Raw genomic sequence first — 17,616 nt, 5'->3', positions numbered from 1 at the left:
CTATTGAATTTCTAGTGTAGTGTATGTCTGGGCGGACCCCAAAAATAGTATTTAGTACAATAATAATACATTTTCAAGACGCTGCATTTATTAATTACATTTTACTACTGTAATTTGTTTTCTAATAGAAATATATGTAGTTATTTTAGTGAAAACTATGGTTAACCGTGGATGTTAAAAAAAAAGTACATTAAAAACGTCTGCTGGTTTAAAGGAGAATGTCTATCAGGAAGAGAAAAAAAAGAATACTGAGTAGGGTAGATAGAAATTGAATAAATAACATTTTGTTTCTACGTTTATAAATAACAGAAAATAATTGTGAGACACTGAAATGGTTTCCAGCCCTGGCCCAGGGGCTGATTTTCCTGTTTGTAGTGTGCTGTGATTACCTGTGGCGCAGGTAAATGCGTTCAGGATCGTGGGGGGGCGCCGTTATGTGCAAGTATCTGCGATTCCTTCCGCAACAGAAAGAAGGAAAAACTCTCCAGTACCTGCCTACACTTGCCAATGCATGGACAACACCCGTAAAACCAATTTTATCGTTTCACAAGTGTTTTCAAAACGTGAAACACTATATCCATAGTCGTTTACGTTTTTGGATAGAATTAAGAAATCGTTTTGGAGGTTATAGGTGGAATATCAAATGGACGACTAGTTAAATCCTGGAGTTTCACCTGAAACCTGCAAGATTTCCTCGAAGAGTCCACACAGGACTGAAAGTTCCCCAGGGTGTGATACAGGAAGTACCTTTAATTCATCATGGTAAGTGCTTTTTAATCCCAACATAACTTATTAAAAGCATTTTAAATTGAGTTAGGAGATTAAGAGCTGCAGCTGGCTCTGTACACAAAGTTATTGTTCGATTGGTATGTCTACTACTATAGAAGTTGCATTTTAACTGTCGACAAAAAAATTAATATATCGGAAGAATAATTCGAATTTTAGACATTTACTTCATTATTTTCATGCTAGCAAAGTAAATACCAAATCATTAGTATGGCCTGAAGTAATAGTCCAGTTTATAACTTCTGAAATACGAAGATATTTAAGTGGACAATGGTTTGCCTGCCAAAAACTCCCATCAAACTCGGATTTGGGACATTATTATTATAAAAAATAAATCTGTTAAGAAAACGTAAAGCACAGTAACTTTAGAAATTCCTAGAATACATGAGAGGACAAGGAAATCTGTCCAGTTTATTTGTGCAGTTCTGTTGAACCTCAGAGAGAGCATTGTGCAGGCTTCTGTTAAAGGAAATCTGTCCAGTTTATTTGTGCAGTTCTGTTGAACCTCAGAGAGAGCACATAATAATAATAATAATAATAATAATAATATTAGTGTTTGTTTGAATTAGTTTCCTCAGAATTATTGGTAATGACTTGTGCAAGGAGGATATACTCTTATTATATTTATCACAGATTTAATTGGCCATACTTAATTTTTAATCACCCGACTAAGCATTTGCCTTTGTTTATGGTATGAGGGGAAGAAATATGGCTCAGGTTTTGTTATATTGCTGCACTGCATATGGCATATGACTTAATGACATGCTTATGAAGCTGTATAGCTTTAAAGTACAGGAGTAGTTTCGTTGTTGTATTAGTCCTGTCTTGTCAAAGTGTCAGAGGTTTCAGCGCTTCATAAGTGCTCATAACAGAAAGTATTTCAGAAATGTCATTTCCTCCTCTGTGCAGAGTTGCTGGCTTAGTTAATCAGTATATTCTTACACTTATTAACCCTTTAATTAACTTGTTAACTTATTAATTTTGCTCAACACCAGCCCTCTTGTCTAATGCACTGCCGCAAAATGCATAAAGTAGCAAAATGCATTTAAATAAAATTTATGTAACCCAACAGTATGTCAGCATTCAGTCGCATATGAAAGTGACCATATGAATAATCTTTCTCTCTCGCACAGGGGAGCAAAGAGAAATATCACTGGCAGACCCAGAATGTGAAGGTCAGTGGTGTGGATGACATGGTCCTCCTCTCCAAGATCAGTGAAGATGCCATCACAGATAACCTGAAGAAAAGATACATGGATGACTTCATTTTTGTATCCTTATGTCTGTAATAAACAATAATTATTTGGTTATTCGGTCTGGCATATTTAAATATAAGCTACAGTATTTCAAATCATTTTTGTTTTGAACTTTTTATTGTTTCCACAGGAATATTAAGCAGCACCAATTTCAACTTTGATAATAATCGAAGTGTTTCTTACTAAACATCAATCATAATAGAATGATTTTTGAAGTATCATGTGAAAATGAAGTCCGGTGTCACAGGAATAAAAATCATTTATTTTTGCCATAACCACAACTCTTCAGACATACATTGGCCCTGTGCTGATATCAGTGAACCCTTTTAAACAACTGCCGTATTTCACAGATCGTGAGATTGAACTGTATCAGGGAGCCGTAAGTACAATATACATTTTCTATTAGTGTCCGGTACATAGGTCTGTACTGTACCGTGCTCTAAATACATGAATACTAAATGGAATTAAAATTCAGATGAATAATCATTCCCGCAGGATAAGTCATTTAGACATGGCCAGACGGAGCAGAGCAATGCTACTGCATGTCCAGACTTGCCATTTTGCTCGCAAAGACTTCCTATAAATCTGTATTTGTTAACGTCTTCCCCTGGATGGCCAAATCATAGAGAGTGCATATGCAAAGGAAGATGTGTTACTGGTTACGGAATAATGCCTCTACCTCAATGTCATGCAAATGTGACTTTTAAATTTCCCTGGACATTTGTGTTATTCCCTGCAATGTGTGTGTATTTCGTCATTCGCAGGCGCAGTATGAGAATCCCCCCCACATCTACGCTCTGGCCGACAATATGTACCGCAACATGATGATTGACTCCGAGAACCAGTGTGTCATTATCAGGTCAGGGGTCAAGGATCTGGCGCCCGCACCCTGAGACACCTTTAAAGTATTGTATGGCATCAAAAGTTTGCATTATATGTGATCTGAATGTGTTTGTAATACAGCGGAGAAAGTGGAGCTGGAAAGACAGTGGCTGCCAAGTACATTATGAGCTACATCTCCAAAGTCTCAGGTGGTGGACCTAAAGTTCAGGTGAGGTTATCAACTTCTAGAACAGGGGTTCCTGAACTGGGGTTTGTGAAGGAACTTCAGGAGGCTTTGACAAAAGCTAATAATTAATTTAAATATATTAATTAATTAATAATATAATTATAATATGTTAAATATAATTTATTATTGCATTTATAATTAACTACAGGTCCTTCTCAAAAAATTAGCATATTGTGAAAAAGTTCATTATTTTCCATAATGTAATGATAAAAATTAAACTTTCATATATTTTAGATTCATTGCACACCAACTGAAATATTTCAGGTCTTTTATTGTTTTAATACTGATGATTTTGGCATACAGCTCATGAAAACCCAAAAATTCCTATCTCAAAAAATTTGCATATCATGAAAAGGTTCTCTAAACAAGCTATTAACCTAATCATCTGAATCAACTAATTAACTCTAAACACCTGCAAAAGATTCCTGAGGCTTTTAAAAACTCCCAGCCTGGTTCATTACTCAAAACCGCAATCATGGGTAAGACTGCCGACCTGACTGCTGTCCAGAAGGCCATCATTGACACCCTCAAGCGAGAGGGTAAGTCACAGAAAGAAATTTCTGAACGAATAGGCTGTTCCCAGAGTGCTGTATCAAGGCACCTCAGTGGGAGGTCTGTGGGAAGGAAAAAGTGTGGCAAAAAACGCTGCACAACGAGAAGAGGTGACCGGACCCTGATGAAGATTGTGGAGAAGGACCGATTCCAGACCTTGGGGGACCTGCGGAAGCAGTGGACTGAGTCTGGAGTAGAAACATCCAGAGCCACCGTGCACAGGCGTGTGCTTTTGAACCAGAAAACAGCGGCAGAAGCGCCTGACCTGGGCTACAGAGAAGCAGCACTGGACTGTTGCTCAGTGGTCCAAAGTACTTTTTTCGGATGAAAGCAAATTTTGCATGTCATTCGGAAATCAAGGTGCCAGAGTCTGGAGGAAGACTGGGGAGAAGGAAATGCCAAAATGCCTGAAGTCCAGTGTCAAGTACCCACAGTCAGTGATGGTCTGGGGTGCCATGTCAGCTGCTGGTGTTGGTCCACTGTGTTTTATCAAGGGCAGGGTCAATGCAGCTAGCTATCAGGAGATTTTTGAGCACTTCATGCTTCCATCTGCTGAAAAGCTTTATGGAGATGAAGATTTCGTTTTTCAGCATGACCTGGCACCTGCTCACAGTGCCAAAACCACTGGTAAATGGTTTACTGACCATGGTATTACTGTGCTCAATTGGCCTGCCAACTCTCCTGACCTGAACCCCATAGAGAATCTGTGGGATATTGTGAAGAGAAAGTTGAGAGACGCAAGACCCAACACTCTGGATGAGCTTAAGGCCGCTATCGAAGCATCCTGGGCCTCCATAAACACCTCAGCAGTGCCACAGGCTGATTGCCACCATGCCACGCCACATTGAAGCAGTCATTTCTGCAAAAGGATTCCCGACCAAGTATTGAGTGCATAACTGAACATAATTATTTGAAGGTTGACTTTTTTTGTATTAAAAACACTTTTCTTTTATTGGTCGGATGAAATATGCTAATTTTTTGAGATAGGAATTTTGGGTTTTCATGAGCTGTATGCCAAAATCATCAGTATTAAAACAATAAAAGACCTGAAATATTTCAGTTGGTGTGCAATGAATCTAAAATATATGAAAGTTTAATTTTTATCATTACATTATGGAAAATAATGAACTTTTTCACAATATGCTAATTTTTTGAGAAGGACCTGTATATTAATTAAACAAATATTAAGTATAGCATTAAATATCATTTTTAATAAATACAATTTTATATAAAATAAAAACAATCAAAATAAATTACTAAAAAAGGATGAAATATGTTATTTGTTGGGTTTGATGTTAAGTGACCATTAACCAAACATCAGAAAATGGTGAACATGCACATTTGTTGCTTTAATTATTGAAATATTCTCTTAAAATCTTAGGGGGTACTTCAAGTACTTCAAGTAAATATTTTAGGTCAGACAGGTTTGGCTAACAAACAGGTGTGGTAATCCATTTGTTAGAAGACCATTTGTTTAAAGAGATTGAACTCAACCCAAAACTCATGTGAACTAATGGGTGTGGTTGTTTCTTTTGTTAATATTGCCCACATTCTGTGCTCATTGTATGTGAAATGTAGTACCTTTAAAATCACCTAGACAGTTATCTGACAATGATCTTTTTGTTGCTCTGTGACACTGAACAGTTCATTGCCAGTCCGCATCAGCAACTATAAAAATGTAATTATTCAAAAAGTGTTGTGTACATATCTTACGTGGCATATTTGAACCGTCTGTGATGTCATGTTGTTTCCTCTTTGCTCTTTTAGCATGTTAAAGAGATCATTCTCCAGTCTAACCCCCTCCTGGAGGCTTTTGGGAATGCAAAAACCTCCCGCAACAACAACTCCAGTCGCTTTGTAAGTCTTGCTGCAATGATTCATCTCAGAAGAAATGTATTTTAGATAATTTTATTATTATTTCATGTGATTATTTTATTCCATTATTTATAGTCAGAATGTTTATTATATACATATATAGAGAGAGAGAAATCGATAGAATTATTTTTGTATTATTTCAAAAAATATAATTAATAATTGTTAATTTAAAAAAATACATATAATAATTTTTAATGAAATATGTATCATATATTTTGTAACTGATAAAATAATATTGAAATTAATTAAATCATATTTTAATGTTTATTATTATTATTATTCTTTACATATTTTTTTAGAAGGAACATGTCTCTCTGCTGTTTAGTCCCTAGAATCAGTGTGCTATCCAGTTCTCAGAATGTCATATGGAGCATGCTGGTTCTCAACATGTTCTAGCTTGTTGGCTCCTTGTTGGCTGCAGGATTTGTTTGTAGGAGTGCAGTTTGTGTGTGTGTGGGCTGAAGTTGTAGTTCACTAGGCTTTACTGTTTGTTTCTTTTCTGCAGCTGTATGCCAACACATGCATTTGCGATAATGTCAGTGCACAAGCTTTGAGTTCACTGCATAATATAGTTATTTCATACCTCAGGGAAAATATTTCGAAATTCAGTTCAGCCGAGGAGGAGAACCTGATGGCGGAAAGATCTCCAACTTCCTATTGGAAAAATCCAGAGTAGTGTCTCAGAACCACGGGGAAAGGAATTTCCATATATATTACCAGGTAAAGCTGTGAACTCATAGAAACACATCCAAGAAAAGGTCATTTCAGTGTGTGATGTGTTATGCAAGCTGGCAAATTGTTGTGTCATGTTACAGCAGTGTGATTTAATCCAGTTTAGGCCAATTGTGGATTGTATTGTGTCATGTTAGTAGCTTACTAAATCAGGTCAGTGTGGAAGATTAGTGAAATTGAATAAAATTCCTGTATGTTGTTGTTACCTATGTTTCTGTATCAGCTCTTGAATGGAGCCACCAAGGAGCAGAGAGAGAATTTAGGCGTCACAACCCCTGATTACTACTTCTACTTAAACCAGACTGACACCTACACCGTGGAGGATGTTAATGACAAGAAGGAGTTTGAAGACACAATGGTGGGTGTGAAGCATTGAATCCCCTGATAGAAACCTTCTGGTGGTGTTACTGCCGTTCAGTATAAACATAAATGATATATTGCATTTTTAGGCTGCCATGTCAGTGGTGGGTCTGTCTTTGGATGCACAGGACACCGTGCTGCAGATTGTGGCAGGAATCCTCCATCTTGGCAACATTGCTTTCAGAGAGGAGGGCAACTATGCTGTGGTGGAGAGTGAAGACTGTGAGTTTATGTTTGCATTTTATCATTTAGCAGGTCTGTGTATCCAATTCCAAGTGAGAAGTAGTACAAAACCAGCAATTCTTGAGGAGCTTGTGTAAGGATGTTTATCTTAGCTGCATAATGAATTCGCTTTCTCGCTCTGCTGCAGTCCTGGCATTCCCGTCTTACCTGTTGGGAATCAATCAGGACGGTCTAAAGAACAAACTGACCAGTCGCATCATGGATAGCAAGTGGGGTGGCAAAACAGAAACTATTTCTGTCACCTTGAACACAGAGCAGGCCTCCTTCACCCGAGACGCCCTGTCCAAAGCCCTGTATTCTAGACTCTTTGACTACTTGGTTGATGTGAGTCCATTTAAATGACATAAAACTGGTTTTGGGTCAGTAAGATTTTATTTGTATTTTTTAAGAAAAGAGTACTACTCTGCAAGGAAGCCTTTGATTTATGAAATGTGAGAGTACAGACATTTACTATGTTACAAAAGACTGCTATTTCAAAAAAAAAAAAAAATTCTGTTCATCAAAAATATTTAGCAGCACATCTGTTTTCATAATATTAAGAAATGTTCCATGACCACCAATTAGCATATCAGAATGATGCTGATGAAAATAAAATAGAAAACTGTTATTATACATTTTTATATATTTTACAGTATTACTGTTTTTACTTTACTTTGATTAAATAAGTGCAGCTTTAGTGAGCTTAAGTTAAAAAAAACTTTTGAATGGTAGTATATGTCTCAAAAAACAAAAGAAAAGTCATTTAAATAAGTTTGCACTTGTGTTTGGGCCATAAACAAGGCAATGCAGAAAGACCATGAGGAGTTAAACATTGGAGTTCTGGACATCTATGGGTTTGAAATTTTTCAGGTGAGTTAATTTGTGTTTTCTAAATGCACCTCTTCTTTTTACCCATCAAATTAATTTTATAAGTAACCACATGCCTTTATCTCTTTAGAAAAATGGATTTGAGCAATTCTGCATTAACTTTGTGAATGAAAAACTGCAGCAGATTTTTATAGAGCTCACACTAAAAGCAGAGCAGGTGAGAATAATGATTTTTAATAAACGTATACACACATAGGTCTCAAGGGAGGTTTTTGCTGATGTTTTCCAACTCATTTGCAGGATGAGTATGTACAGGAGGGAATCAAATGGACACCCATTGAATACTTTAACAACAAAGTTGTATGTGATTTAATTGAGTCCAAAGTGGTGAGTTTACACTTTGTAGCATCAAACGGTTGTCATATGCATAACACCCGTTCAACTAATGAAATCTTGGGTATCTTAATAACCCAGAATCCTCCTGGCATCATGAGCATCCTGGATGATGTGTGCGCTACCATGCATGCAAAAGGAGAGGGTGCAGACCAGACTCTGCTGCAAAAACTGCAGTCAGCAATTGGCACTCATGAGCATTTCAACAGCTGGAACAAAGGGTTCATAGTGCACCACTATGCAGGCAAGGTATGAGACACTTTTCAAATGTTCAGACAGAGCTATATATAACATATTTAAGCAAAATAATAAATGGTAAACAATCAGATTCAGTGTCATACCTTTGTCTTTTTATTAATTAAACATTTACTAATATTTTTTATTTCAAATATTTTTGTCACCTGATAGGTTCCATAAAACAGCACTAACTTTTCAGACCTATAAATATGTACATTGTTGGTTTATTTTAGAGCAGTTTGAAATTTGCAGTCATTTTGGGGATTTTTTATGGAATGGATTTAAACATGATTTTAAACAGAACTAAAATGATCAGAATTCCTATTAATAAGATAAAAGCACAATCAAATCTGCTAAAATATCTAATAAATGTCAGTAAGGGTGTATTAATTCTTCATTAAGAGCTCTGTGCACCTGCACATTGGTAACATGAGTATTACACTTCAATGAATCATCTGAATTTAGATGCCTTGAGTGTTTTAGTGTTCTTCCAGCGAATAGAGTCACTCTGATATTGATTAACTTCTTGGTGAGAGTAATAAGAGCCCTTATTTTCAGGTGTCGTATGATGTGAGCGGCTTCTGTGAGAGAAACAGGGATGTGCTGTTCAATGACATCATCGAGCTCATGCAGAGCAGTGAGTTGTAAGTGGTCATTTGGTTATTTTTACTACTATTTTAGCTCATATCAGCTAGATTATAGCAAGAGATGTTTTTTTTCCTTGTTTTTTTTTTTTTTACTATATTCAAGTCTTTTTATTGGTATTTTGTGTGACAATAGAGATTGAAATAATGATAACAAGGTGAACAGTAGGATATTGTCCATTATTAATCCCTTCCACAATCCCCCCATTCATATTAACTCAGATGGACAGAAAAACAGTGTCAGATCAGGTCTAAGGGATACTCCAAAGAGGGATAACAAGGGATCAGGGTCTATATTAGTGTTGAGAGTTTTATTAAATGTATCAAATACACCAGACCAGAAAGTTGCCAGCTGTGGACATGTCCAAAACATGCAGGTGATCGGCAGGTGAATGATTGCAGTGGTTACAGGCAGAGCTTCTGTCTGGGAAAAATGTAGCCAACTAGGCACTGGTTAAGTGAGCTCTGAATAGTATTTTACACTGCATCAATCCATGCCTAGCACATAAGGAAGAGGAGTGTACTTGATTCAAGATGTTTTGCCATAGATCCTCTGTAATAGTAACTCCTAGGTCATGCTCCCAAGTATCTTTAAAAGTGTCAGTAGGGTCCACATGAATTTAATTTATTAAATTTTAAATGGCTGAGTTTAAATGCTTATGGTTGATATTCAAATCAAGCAAATGATCAATGTGCGTTTCAGGGGGACTATTAGGAAAAGTGAGGGAACTGCTTCTGTATAAAGTGTCTGATTTGGAAAAACCGAAATAAGTTATGACTGGGTAAATTATACTTTTTAGATAAAAAGGAGAAGGAGGCAAAGACTCCCTCTTCGTAGAGGTCACTAATCCTGAGAAGGCCATTAGATGACCAAACACGAAATGCAGGGTCTGAACTGGATGGGGAAAAAATAATTGTCAAACATAGGCATGTGAAAAGAACCTTTATGTAAGCCATAATGTTTCCCAAATTGCACCCAGAATTTGAGGGTATTAGTGACTACTGGATTATTTGAGACTTTGCTTAAAACTAAGGCAAGTTGAGAACACACAATAGAATAGAGAGAACTTTTCGTCAAAGAAGTTTCTTTATGCACCCAGGGTGGACAGTTGTCAGAGTAGCTATCCCTATTCCAAAAGAGAAGCTTATGAATGTTGCAGGCCCAACAATATTGCTGGAAATTGGGGAGCCGTAGGATTGACTTTTTAAGACGAGCAGGTTTATTTCCCCACAGAAATGAGCGCAAAAGACCATCAAAGCCATTGAAAAAAGATTTATTCATGCAAATCGGTAAGTGTTGAAAGAGGTAAAGAAATTTAGGCAAAATAACCATTTTGACTAAATTAATGCGGCCTACAAGGGATAAAGGCAGAGAGGCCCATCTACACATGTCCAGCTTTGATTTATCCACAAGTGTTTGAAAATTGCTTGCAAATAAAGTATTGTAAGAGTTTGTATAACAAATAACAAATAACTCCATTCCACCCTATCGAAAGCCTTCTCGGCATCTAGGGACACAATAATTTCAGGTGAGTCAGATGGAGGAGAAAAGAGAATGTTGAGAAGCCTCCGGGTATGAAAAAAAGAGTGTCTCCCTGGGGTGAAGCCAGTCTGATCATGAGCAATTAAAGTGGGTAGAACACGTAGAACATAGAGACATAGAACTTAGGCCAGAATTTTTAAATCTACGTTCAACAAAGATATTGGTCTATAACTACTGCATGAAGTGGGATCCTTATCCTTCTTAAGGAGCAAAGAAATAGAAGCCTCGGATAGTGTAGGGGGAAGGTGGCCCACTTTAAAGGAATCATTATAAAGTTTTACTAATATAGGAACTAAAATGGGAGTGAAAGCCTTATGAAACTCAACAGTAAAGCCATCAGGGGCTGGAGATTTTCCCGACTGCATGGTTGTAATCGCCACTTGTACCTCTTGTTCTGTGATTGGGTCCCCTAGATTTTTAGCTATGTTTACATCAATTATGGGATACCCAAATGAGTTGAGTAGATCTAAATCTCCTGCATTATTTTGAGGATTTTCTGAAGTGTACAGTCGATTATAGTAATCTAAGAATAGCAAATTAATTCCAGCCGGCTCAGTTACTAATTCACCCATTGGGGATCTAATGCTGGGAGTCCACCTAGATGCACTAGCCGACTGAGCTTGGTGGGCCAGGAGCTTCCCTGCTTTGTCTCCATGCTCAAAAAATACTGCTTACATTGTCAGGATGTCTCTCGGATTGATCTGTCAGCAGCAAGTTGTATTCTGAATTTAATTGAACTCTTTTCGAATAGAGGGTAGGCGAAGGTGAAGAGGCATAAGAAACATCTAACTTGGACAGCTTGCCAGCTATTGTAGACAATTTAAGTCTTTCGGCTTTCTTCACTTGTGAAGTATATGAAATGGCCTGGCCATGAATGAATGCTTTGAAGGCCTCCCATACGGTGTGACTTTTAATGTCTGGAGTCTGATTGAGTTTAAAGTAAAAATTAATCTGCAAATAAAGGAAATCTTTAAACGCGCTATCTTACAGTTTGGATGAGCAGAATCTCCATAATGGAGGCTACGGTCTAATAGAGGGCAAAGCTATGTTAATAGATAATGGGGCGTGGTCGGAGACATCTAATGTATGTTAAGTGCATGTGGTGATATAGTGCAATAACTTATTATCTATCAAAAAGAAATCAGTTCTGGAAAACGTATGATGCACTTGTGAAAAGATTGAAAAAGCTTTGCCCTGGGGATTTTTAAATCTCCAAGGGTCAGAAAGTCCCAGTTGAGATGTTTAATTCAACACCACATTGGCTGACTTAGAAAGAGTAGACTAGTTGGGGGAAGACCTGTCAAGGGAAACATCTCGGACCAGGTTAAAATCTCCTCTGATTATAATATAGCAGAAGCTTTTTAAAAGCCCCTAAATGCACTCATGCACCAATGCAGAACATCTGCAGTCTGGCAGTAATTCCTTAATGAAATAATAAATCACATAAATCATAAAATCAATATGGTGTAGCATTTTTATGGAGAATGGTAAGGTTGTTTATTTTTTCTTGTGAGAGATATTCTGTGGTGTATCACTTCACTGGAGGCAGCTCTATGATTATGTCTTCCATGTGCTGGTAAAGAATAAACCGTATTAGGGCTTCAGAGATGTTTGAAATGATTGGTCTCTTTTTCTGGTCATATCCATAGCGCCTTCATCAGAGATTTGTTCCCAGAGAACCTTGAGGCTGAGAAAAGGGGCCGTCCCACCACCGCAGGTTCAAAGATTAAGGTAAAATAACTGATTTACAAAACAGAGAAATGCACACTTAACTAGAAATATTCCTACAATTTGATTTAAACCGTGTATTATGTTTCAGTTCCTAACAAAGTTACTTGGCCAGCTTGCATTTAGTGCCTGGCCAGTGTGCTGGATGCTGTGTATAGTAACAGTTTTGTATGATACATGAATGTGTTGTTATGCTCTTAGTTTTGTGTTATGCAGTTGTTTATTTTTTTCTTACAGAAACAGGCAAATAATCTGGTCCAGACGTTAATGAAATGCACCCCTCACTATATTCGATGCATCAAGCCCAATGAGACCAAAAAGCCTCGTGACTGGGAGGAAAGCCGCGTCAGACACCAAGTAGAATATCTAGGACTGCGGGAGAACATCCGGGTTCGCAGGGCTGGATATGCCTACCGACGTGTCTTCAAGAAATTCCTGCAAAGGTACAATCAGCTCTTACCAATGCCTGTCAAGATGCCAAATGCTATATATGAAAATTTGACATAATGTAACTAACTATTCCATTATATTTGCTCAGATATGCCATCTTGACCAGAGAAACATGGCCTCAGTGGAAAGGAGATGAGAAACAGGGTGTCCTGCACCTTTTAAAATCTGTCAACATGGACTCAGACCAGTACCAGCTGGGCAAAACCAAAATCTTCATCAAGGCCCCAGAATCTGTATGTTCTTTCTTTGTAACTTGAAGGTAGTGATGTGAACAGATAATGTTACAGTTTTAATTTAATGTGATGTTTCCTTCAAATACGAGAAATAATAACCTCATTCATTAACTGAACATTTGGGACTATGTCCCTTTTTTTGCTGTTGTAACTCAATTTTTTAGAGGTGGGTAAGTTTAATTTAGTCATGGACAAATTGAATTACTTTGCAGTTTGGCTACGTAAATGCATTCCTTTGGCGATATGCAAAAGATTAAAAGTAATTCAGACTTATCAAGTGAATATTCTTCAGCTGTGGTTCACATGGCTTCTTGTGGAACTATGTTTTTTAGACACTATAGGTGCATCCTAATTCACATACTTATACAGTATACTGTTTTTAGTATAAGTAGTGTTAAAAGGTGCATTTCTAATGCCCAGATGATGCACTTAATTAACCAAAAAATGGTGAAATGTTGGACAAGACTAAATAACCTTATATAATTTGCATACTAGGCGATCGAGTATGTAGTGCCTAGAGTATAGTGTGTCATTTGTTACACACCTAACACCGTTAGTGGACACACTTCTCAAAGTTGCTTTGGTAATTTTGTGATTGCATTTTGTTGATATTCTGAAATATTTTCTTGATATTTAACAGTGATGACTGTGCAAAATAAGTGTGATTATGTCGATCTTTAGTTGTTCCTGCTGGAGGAGATGAGGGAAAGGAAATATAACGGATATGCTCGGGTAATCCAGCAAGCCTGGCGCAAACACATCGCTGTACGCAAGTACGTCCGGATGCGAGAGGAAGGTAAGTGTTCATTCAGATTCCTCTCTTTGATACACGCAGAAAAAGAATTCAGTCCAGATCCCATTGCTATTTGTATCCCATCTTCTGTATCAGTCAATACAAATGGATATTTATAGGGCCTTTGGAATAGAATCAAATGTACTTCATTTTCAATCACACCCATTCTGTAATGCTTTCAGCCTCTGATCTCTTGCTGAACAAGAAGGAGAGACGAAAGAACAGTCTGAACCGCAATTTCGTGGGAGACTACATTGGCATGGACAACCATCCAGAGATTCGACAGTTCGTGGGTCGTAGGGAGAGGGTTGATTTTGCTGACGTGGTGGTCAAATATGACCGAAGATTTAAGGTTTGACTCAACGTCCCCTTTTACATTCTGAAACTCATAGCTCACTTCCTGAGTAACTGTTTAGTAGTATTTTATGCTAGTTTACTGAACCAACAGAAGTTTTATTCATCTGACACATACTCACATGCTGTTTCAACACCCACAGACTATCAAACGTGAGCTTATTCTCACCCCCAAGTTCCTCTATTTGATTGGACGTGAGAAGGTGAAACAGGGTCCTGAGAAAGGCCAGATTCAAGAGGTCTTGAAGAGAAAAATAGAGGTGGAAAAGATCCAGTCCGTCTCTCTTAGGTACTCTATCATGCAATATACATGATAACCTTTAGGCCTTGAAAGATCTTCCTATATTAAAGCTTCAAAATGATTCATAAATCATACATTAAAGTAGTTTGAAAATTAAGTTATTTAAAGGGATAGTTCAGCAAAAATCTCAATTCTGTCATCATTTGCTCACCCTCAAGTTGTTCCAAACCTGTATGAATTTCCTTCTTCTGCTGAACACAAAAGATATTTTGTAGAATGTTAGTAACCAGTTTCTGATTCCCATTGACTTCCACAGTAATTTTTTATTTTTTCAATACTGTCGAAGTTTTGCTTATGTGCATTCTTCAAAATGTCATATAGGTTTGGAACAACGTGTGGGTGAGTGAATGATGACAGAATTGAGATTTTTGCTGAACTATCCCTTTAAATAACTTAATTTTCAAACTACTTTAATGTATGATTTATGAATCATTTTGAAGCTTTAATATAGGAAGATTAGCATTTAAGCAGGTTTTTATCATTTCTAAATTGCATATGGATCATGGGTTATTGATCAGTTATTGTATCTCTCTTTCCTCAGCACATTACAGGATGACCTCTTCATATTGCATGAGGATCAGTATGACAGTGTGCTGCAGTCTGTCTTTAAAACAGAGTTCCTCAGTCTTCTGTTCAAGCGTTACGAGGAAAAAACACAGAAAAAGCTGCCGCTGAAGTTTAACAACCTGTGAGCAATGTTTCCCTCGCTGAGAAATTGACCATGTGCTTTATTATTCAGAAAAGTAGGATATGTTGGTCTTGTAATTTCAACATTGAACATTTTTCTCTACCAGACTTGAATTTAAGGTGAAGAAAGGAGGATGGCGTCCATTTTCATCTGCTGGCTCTCGACAGATCCAGTTTCAGATGGGTCAGGGTGATGAAGCAGTTCTGAAGCCCAGCAGCAAAGTCCTGACTGTCAGTATTGGACCCGGTCTGCCTAAAAACGCAAGTGAGTCTCTGTTGAAATTTTGTGTTGTAGTAAAAATATTTTAAATACTTACAAAACATATATCACAATCACAATTTAGTGGTCTTGAGAAATTGACACCCATTTTGCATACAATTTTAAGATCATGATGAAATATCCCCATTCAAAAATTTGGGTTTGTAAGATTTTTTCTCTGTGTTTATTTGATCAAAAATACTGTAACAACAGTAATATTGTGAAATATTATTACAATTTAAAAGACCTGTTTTTGGTTTTAACATATTTTAAAATGTAATTCATTACTCTAGTCTTCAGGATACACGATCCTTCTGAAATAATTCTAATATGCTGATTTGGTGCATAAAAAAACATGAATATGCTTACAAATGTTCTTATTATTTTCAGTGTTAAAATCAGTTGTGCTGCATAATGTTTTTGTGAAAACAATCATTTAGAAAGTTGATTAAATAGAAAGTCCAAAAGTGAGATTCTAATATGTCATAATTATCATTTCTGTAGGACCAACTCGCCGTGACAACCGAAAAAGCAGGTACATAGGGAACCAAAATCGCAATGTAGGCCAGTATGCACGTGGTAAGACCACAATTTTATATATATATTTCACCAAAGTTTCAGCTAAACTGTTTTAGAAATAGTTTTAAAATGTTCCTATGGCCTGTGATCGCAGAATCTCCTAAGTCTGGTAGTCGAGGAAGAGGAACCCAGGGCAAACATGCCGGTAGAAACTCTCTGCTCCGCCAGCAGTCCAGTAAGGATCAGCCCACCCTTCCCAGACTCCAGGGATCTCGCCGCAGTCAACGCGAGAGCCAGGTCTACACTGATATGGGCTTCATGAACGTTCCTGATCAGGGCGTGGCTGGGTGAGATGACAGATCTACTGACAGCAAGAAATTCAGATACAAGCAATTAGAAGAATTATATCCTCAAAGCCAAACTGACTGAAGACTTTTACAATCTTAAAACCACAGATCAGTATGTTAGTAATTGTAACACAATTTCTTAAGAAATTAATTCTGTCATTCAGGTTATTATAGTATTTTTTTAATTTCTGTTTTCAGTATCATTTGAATTCAACTTTATCTTAACTCTGTCACTATTTGTTTTTTTCAGAAATACCTAAAACTAATGTATCAATTTTTTTATTATTTTACTTAGTTTCAGTTTTTATACAAATATTCCCTTTGTTTTCTCTCAGAATCCACCGCAGACGTTCAAAAGAGTACAAGCCTCTTCCAGGTTCAGGGGGACCCAAACCCAAACCCAAACCCAGACCCCGCACCCCACAGTGCAGAGCACTCTACGCGTATGATGCTCAGGACACAGATGAGCTCGGCTTTCAAACAGATGATATCATAGAAATCCTATGTGAAGGTAATCTATTTTTATAACATTAAAAGTGAACTTTATACAGATTATACTGGGTTGGCAAATGCTGCACTAACTCAATATGTGCTGTCTGCCCAGATCCTTCAGGCTGGTGGCAAGGCCGTCTTCGAGGAAAGGAAGGCATGTTTCCTGGCAACTACGTTGAGAAGATCTAAACCGGCATGCTATTGGACAGAATGTGATTCATAGCAGAAATTCAATCACAAAGAACAAAGCATCAGCATTATATCAAATCCACTTTGTGCCAATTCATATCCCTAAGATCACTGATGTTTACTACACAAGGTGCGAAAGGTGCCTCCCCGACAAAGATGTGTTGCTAACTTGCTATGTTAGACCACCTACATAAATCTGATTCAAAAAATTTTTTTTTCAATAGAAAGTAATGGTAGACGTAACTGTAGAAGACAAACTATAATGCTGTTTCACCATGTTACCCAGTGTAAAACACTTTTGTTTTTAAATGTTTTTTGGAAAGTAGATTAAATATTTTAATGTATTTTACTGGATTTGTATTTTAAAGATCCAATTTCTACTTTTTTTAACTGATATTGTACAATTGTATAAAATCAGAGAAGTTGTTTTCAGATACTTGGAGAAAAAAATAAAATGGAACCATTTTTGGTAAAAATGTCTTCATTGTAAACATCAAAAATAATGTCTTAAAATGTCTTAAAACAAATGTCTAATGAAACAGCAAAATTGAGGGACTTATTCTAGTTAGCATTTGAATGCACAAAAATCTGTGTAGGGCAGGAGTAGTTTATTTTTCCCTCAGCAAAATATTTTTAAATTCAAACGTGTATTTTTGATAAAATATCAGATCACTTAAACTTTGTCACCGTTTAGGAGAACACATGGACCCTTTCATTTTAAGAGTTCTCGTGTTTCTACAACAAACTACATTTCCCGTCACACCATG

General features: G+C 37.0%; 1 protein-coding gene across 1 annotated transcript; it reads left to right on the top strand.

Moving 5' to 3' along the window:
* The first annotated feature begins 336 nt into the window (after positions 1 to 336).
* Positions 337 to 17,320, top strand: LOC109055616 (unconventional myosin-Ie-like). Its single transcript, XM_042741431.1, has 27 exons — positions 337 to 762; positions 1,920 to 2,057; positions 2,332 to 2,421; positions 2,807 to 2,901; positions 3,006 to 3,093; positions 5,431 to 5,520; positions 6,127 to 6,258; positions 6,494 to 6,628; positions 6,720 to 6,852; positions 7,001 to 7,197; positions 7,642 to 7,722; positions 7,811 to 7,897; positions 7,981 to 8,067; positions 8,155 to 8,322; positions 8,869 to 8,954; positions 12,147 to 12,228; positions 12,463 to 12,668; positions 12,764 to 12,908; positions 13,590 to 13,704; positions 13,884 to 14,053; positions 14,199 to 14,344; positions 14,898 to 15,044; positions 15,151 to 15,308; positions 15,807 to 15,881; positions 15,976 to 16,168; positions 16,504 to 16,679; positions 16,773 to 17,320. Exons 1-27 carry the CDS (start codon positions 760 to 762, stop codon positions 16,847 to 16,849), a joined length of 3,300 nt encoding a protein of 1,099 aa, XP_042597365.1. The 5' UTR covers positions 337 to 759; the 3' UTR covers positions 16,850 to 17,320.
* Positions 17,321 to 17,616: the final 296 nt, after the last annotated feature.

This window comes from Cyprinus carpio, chromosome B16, assembly GCF_018340385.1.
Source record: "Cyprinus carpio isolate SPL01 chromosome B16, ASM1834038v1, whole genome shotgun sequence".
NCBI classification, from domain to species: domain Eukaryota; kingdom Metazoa; phylum Chordata; class Actinopteri; order Cypriniformes; family Cyprinidae; genus Cyprinus; species Cyprinus carpio.
Note: the sequence above shows the minus strand (reverse complement) of the source record. Positions and strands in the feature narration are given on the sequence as shown.